We start from the raw sequence: 6,650 nt of genomic DNA, 5'->3' as shown, positions 1-6,650 counted from the left end.
AAATATTTAATAAGTAGGTTATAGAAAAAAATTTTCTTAAAAAATAAATAATTATTATAGTTTTTTAATTTATAAAAAAATATTTATAAAATATATCTTTAAATGATAAATTTACAAACATAGAAAATTATTGAAAAAATAAAATTATTTCAAATATATTAAAAAATTATCCAATGCTTTAACTATTTCGCTTTTGAGTCATTGTATTTTTCTTGAATAGATCTTGAATAATTAAAGTATTATTATATATTTAACTTTATGAAATATAAATAAATAAGTAATTTTTAATCATTAAATGAAAAGAATATAAATAATTCGTGAAAATATTCATGAAAAAAATTTAATTCTCAAACATTTTCAATTGTTTCTGGTCTTATAATTGAAAGTAAAATTGATATCGGAAAGTGAATCGTTAAAAAATTTTAATGCAGATACTCAATAAGCAATGATTCGAGTTATTTGATTTAAATTAGTGATAATTTATAGTTTGCCGATAAAAAATAAAGAAAAAATATTATCTTATAAGCTAAAAATACAATACATGTTTTAAGCTTATCAAAAATCAGGTTTTCCCCAGATAACGGATTATAGACTGAATTTTGATTTATTCTTATTAAAAAAAATTATTCTTATTATAAAATTCTTATTATAAAAAATTTGGTTAGAATTGCGAAGTTATTGATAAATTTTTTATATGCTAATTCATAAATAAATTGAATACATATAATATCAAAATTTCAATAATCGTTTTACACAAATTACAAACAAAAAATTAAATATTTATGTAATGTTCTACTCATTAATAACGAATAATTATGTAATTTATTTATCATCAGATTAAAGATTAAAATTATTGTTTATAGGTATGTTTTTAACCTTCTTTCACTGTATAATCATCTCATTTACCTAACATGTTTCAATCATTTTCTTATTGTAATCATTCTTGTATAATCATTCAAATTATAATATAATATATACATCGATTATAATCTGGAATTATAACTATGTAAGCTGTCATATAATAATAATAATACGGATATGGATTTCTTTTGTTTTAATGATTGAATATATTGAATATCATTATCTTTGAGGAAAAACATATTTAATGACCATAAATAGGACCAAGGTTTGTTTTCAAAGTTTCGAGATCACTGTATTAACTTATCTAATCGTTATATCGTAACGTATTAACTGTCGAGATTATCCGTAAATATCAGTAAAGTTTCCAAATCGGAAGTATCAACGGAATTCCCAATGAATTCTCATATAAATTATTCGAAAAGAAAGTAGAACAGTGAAAACTTCATTTCTCTATAGAAAGGTAGAAATGTGTTTGAAATAATCGTGACAAAGAAATACTTTCTCATCGAGCTTTAAATACTTGATAAAGTTTAATTCAAATTCATAATAATCTATATATTTAAATAAAAATTCATTAACATTTGCATTCAATTAGCATTAGAAATTTTTTTATGATCAATTAAAAACAAAAAACATAAGAAATAGAAAAAATAAGATCGATTATAAAAAGAAAATAAATGATTTCATAGAAAATGCACAAGCTTAAAAAATTTCTTATAGTTTATTGAATATTGTAAAAAATTTTAACATTGTATCTACTTTTTATTTAATTCTTCTTTAGATTTTTTAAAAAAATGAAATAATTTATCGAATATTTTTATGTAATAATTATTTGAGTCAAATAAAATGATAGATATAAATCAATAAATGAAAGATATTTATTAAGAGTTCTCAATTCAATTTTTTTATTCTAATTCATTATTTAAAGAATGCTAAGTTAAAATAAGTACGCAATATATACGTGCAGTTGTCCCTGTTAGAGGATGATGGGTTTTCCCACCCCTACCTTTCCCCTTTAAAAGCTAATAAGCCATCTATCCGCTAGAGGTTCTACTGTGCATTATGGCCATTATTGTGGAAGTTAATCAGCGCATCATCTAACGTTACATAGTTAGTTCGTTTTCAGATAGCATGTGTAGTGGTATTTTAATACAATTATTGAAAATATATATATAGTTTTAGTTTTTCCTCTACTTTTTTCATCCATAACATAAACTCTTATTTACATAACCTTTTTTGTCAAATGAATTTTCATATTTAAAACTCATTTCCTCATAACATGAAGTTATTGTGATATAATATACTAGTTGCTAATATTTGCGAATCTAGTCAAAACGAGAAAGTGACAATAATAAGAAACAATAATAAGAACACAAATAAAGAAACCAGCTGTTAAAACGAACGACAATCGTATGATTGATCCAATAAATGAAATAGTAAATGAAGTAATCATTTGTAAATTAACGAAAAACAAAACAATAATAAATAGTTCTTGTTCAGTGGAAGAAGAATCGAACAAAATCAAAAAGTTAATTAATTATTCGCTTAAAAACTGCATAAAAATATTATATTAAGAGGAACGTATATACGCACAGTGCTTTACTTACTACTTTATCTGTGTATGTAGAATCATATAATATTATTTTGACGTGTGAGAAAAAAATCGATTTTTTTGCACGAGTTGAATATCGAAATCAAAAATGTGGAATTCAAGAACGACACCAATGGAAAGCAATGTTCCAGAGAATGAGCAACAGAAGTTCGAAAAACAACATAATTCGGGCCACTCTGATTCCGGATTTTTATCCAGTGGAAATCTCCAAATCAGTTCAGAGCTACACGATCACGAATTGAATATTGCAACCGCACCTGTTGTTCCGGAACCAATGAGAATAGATAGTGGTGTGGATCTTGACTCAAGCGAAAACTTGAGCCAATTTACATTAAAAAAAGTTACATTAAATCTTCTAACGAGCAATAAAGTTCAAGTTGAACCTACTATCGAATTGACTCCAGTAAATACCGACAAACTTGAATTGAAGAATGATGTTTCAACATTGCGACATGAATCGCATCAATCTTCTGAGAAATCGCTCAGTGATAAATCTTGGCAATTCTACTATACACAAAATGATGATGGAGACACGTAAGTAATTTATATATGCTCTTTTTCTTTTAAAATAATACAATTATTCGAATTTTGCATGAGTCATTTTACATAATAAAGAAGATGTCATTTTTTTAAAATTTTTATATATATATATATAACTATGATATGACTAAATAGTCATTAATAGCAAAATAAAGTAATAAATAATTTGATGTTTGGTTAAATTTTATTTTATGATATTATTTTTTAATTTTTTTGTGTCTTTTACGTAATATCTATAAATATCTATAAATATCAGCATAGAAAATTGAATTGTTCAAAAATAATATATATCTAAAAGTGTTTTTCGCATAATATTCGAGCTTTGATTCAATTTTGACGCCATATTGACTTTATGTATAGTCTGTTCAATTAATTAAATCAATGGATGTAAACAAATACACGTGGGTGAATCATTTAAGCGAGTCAAAATTCGGCTGATTTGATTTATGATATACATTTTGTTTATTCTTATGATTAAATGTAAGACTGATTTAGATTATGATTAAATTTTAGTTAATAATTTAGTTTATAATTAAATATTTTAAAATGTCTTAAAGTAAATTTAATATTACCAATATATATTAATTAATAATATAGTAATAATAATAACATTTTTGAAAAACAATGAATATTAAATGATGTATGATGAAATAACTTGATAATTTATGTAATTTTTATAAAAGAACAGATCTTTATATTTTATTAATTAATATGACAAGTCTTATTCATTGTTTGTAAATTCATATATATATAAATTTTCATAAAAATATTGTAAAAGTCAAAAAACTGAATAAACAATTAAAATTTGATTATATCATCATTTTAAGTTAAATAATATTGCATGACAAATATTATCAAGTACAATTATGAGTTTTTTAAAGCATAATTATGATTAAAGAAAATGTCATATGTAATTATATGCATGCATAAATTGATCAATCATTTTATATTAAAAAAAACATTGAAATGCTATAATTGTGAAATGTTTTTAACTATATTAATTTACTAGACTATCAAACTATGAAACTAATACATTTTTTAGAAAACATTTTCAGAAAATTAAATTTTTTTATAATATAACAAACAATAAATAGTATGATCTTATGATGTCGTTACAAATAAAAAATTTTATTTACTCGTCTATTTAATAGTATTGACAATTATATAAAAATAACAAAATTATACAAAATTAAAAAAAAAATCATAATGAATGAAATAATTCGTTGAAAATATTTGTTGTTTTAAAGAATAATCAATATCATATCTTGATCAATGTCATAACTACTACTAAACTGGTAGAAAATTATAACATATGTTTTTTTGTCTTTATAATAATGTTATTCGTAAATTAATAATTTGTTTCTTTTTTTATCATCTCAGGTTACTTCATATGGCCATAATACAAGGTTATATAGAAGCTACATTCAACTTGATAAAAATGGCACCACATTCATGCCTTTTAAATATTCAAAATGATGATGGTCAGACACCTTTACATTTGGCTGTATTAACACAACAATCAAAAATCGTTAGGCGATTAATTCTGGCAGGTGCAAATCCATCACTGAGAAGTTTTCGTGGAAATACACCGCTTCATCTAGCATGTACGATTGGTGATCTTGCCTCGGTAAAAGCCCTCATTGATCCAATAAATTCTATAGAAAATAATTACTTTCTTGCTGGGAAAAAAATACAAATTCTATCACAAGATCTGGAGCAACGAAATTATAATGGTAATTGATTGATTTATAATTATAAAAAAACTTTGAAGATATAATTCTTATAATCCTTATTAAAATAATATTCTTATTAAAGAAATAATAAAAAAGAGTGTATATAACACTATGTTTTTGAAAAAGGAAAGAAATAATATGCATGTAATATTGCTTGCAGAAAAAATAAAGTATGTCGGAAAATTCTAACAACTTTTTACCATATGAAACAACAGTCATTGGCATAGCACTCGCGCACGCGTAGCATGAAAAACAATCCTGTAACCGTGATTATGCGCGGGTTTCCCATGATTTCATCGAGAATCGAGAATCATCCGTTATTTCAATTGTTTTGTTCGGAAATTCCGTGAAGTCAAAGTACAATACATTCGACGATTCATTTTGTTTTTATTCATTTACTTTAAAAAAAAAATAATAATAATAAGATCTTTTGAGAACATCTGAATTTCCGAATAATCTTCATGTGATTTATAATTTAAAAGTAATTTTTTTTTGGACACTATTCAAATGATAATTTGCATATATTAAAGGAAAATTAAGTTAAATATCTTTTCTATTTTTTTTTCATTCGTTATATTTTTTGCAATTTTATATATAATATAAATGATCAGTTAGATACTGAACATTAAGTCATTTACAAAATCCTGGAATTCCCACATAACGTCATCCTTACACTCCATTCTGACTTATACATTTTATAGTTATTTATGAAATGGTTGGCGTAACGGTTGATTTTGAATTACGAAATAAAGTTTTTGCTTCAGAATAATTTTGATAGATTTATCGGCTTACTTCGTAAATTGTATCATATCAAACTTAAAAATGATTTAAATTATAAAATAAAATATAATTTAAATTTTGATAATGAAAATTATACGCTTGAATTTATAAATTTAGATTAAAAAGAAACGAGATATATGATTTTAAAACATATATAATCTAATAGTAGAATGTCATTTAATTTCGAAGAAAGAAAATCAATTATATTTATTCGATCAATATCGAATAAATATTCGAATAATAAAAAATACTTAGATGTCATATTATTTATTTTTTTTCTTATCTGATACAATATATATCGTGTATATGTCTGTATATTTAATAAGAATAAAAATAAATATTTGCATAATAGATATATAAAATTTTTTGTTGCGAAATGCTTTCAATTATAATAAAATTAATAATTATATAATTAAATATTACATATTTTTAGTATTTTTTTTGATTAATATAAATTTTTTTTAAATCAAATTTCATTATTTGAACTAATAGATTTCTAATTAAATCATTGATGCATCGCATCTTTCTAGAATTATCTTCTAAAAGTATGTGATTTGTCATTATGATGTAATTGTCCTTATTGAAATTATTCGGTTAAAAAAAATAGAATGATATTTTTATTATCAAAATATTTTCAATATTTTATATAAAACATTTATGTATTTAATATATTTATATATATTTTCTATGTTTCAGGACAAACATGTTTACACATTGCGGCTTCATCAGATCAAGTAGAACTCGTACGATTTCTAGTACATCGCGGAGCAGATCTCAATGCTAGAGAAGGATTAGCAGGACGAACGGCTCTTCATCTTGCTATGCAATGTAGATGCCGATCTGTGGTTGCGTTCCTCCTTCAAGAATGTAGATTTTCTTTAGATACAAAAACCTATCGTGGAGAGACTGCGTATCAATTAGCTCTACATATTGATAGACAACTTGCAAGGGAATTAGTAAGATTGGGAGCAATACCAGAACCATTTCCTGAGTCAGATTCGAATAGTAGTGATGAAGATGAAAGTTCTGCAATAATTTATATATCTTAGGCATAATTGTTGTGAAACAATAGAAACACTCATTAAATCTTTAACAAACATTTCAATTTTGTTTGTTATACAATC

General features: G+C 23.7%; 1 protein-coding gene across 1 annotated transcript; it reads left to right on the top strand.

Moving 5' to 3' along the window:
• The first annotated feature begins 1,892 nt into the window (after nt 1-1,892).
• LOC102672358 (NF-kappa-B inhibitor cactus) lies at nt 1,893-6,592 on the top strand. Its single transcript, XM_006621862.2, has 3 exons — nt 1,893-3,007; nt 4,394-4,746; nt 6,223-6,592. Exons 1-3 carry the CDS (start codon nt 2,562-2,564, stop codon nt 6,573-6,575), a joined length of 1,152 nt encoding a protein of 383 aa, XP_006621925.1. The 5' UTR covers nt 1,893-2,561; the 3' UTR covers nt 6,576-6,592.
• The last annotated feature ends 58 nt before the right edge of the window (nt 6,593-6,650 follow it).

This window comes from Apis dorsata, unplaced genomic scaffold, assembly GCF_000469605.1.
Source record: "Apis dorsata unplaced genomic scaffold, Apis dorsata 1.3 scaffold_645, whole genome shotgun sequence".
Taxonomy (NCBI): Eukaryota; Metazoa; Arthropoda; class Insecta; order Hymenoptera; family Apidae; genus Apis; species Apis dorsata.
The sequence above is the reverse complement of the archived record's forward strand: the minus strand, read 5'-3'. Positions and strand labels throughout refer to the sequence as shown.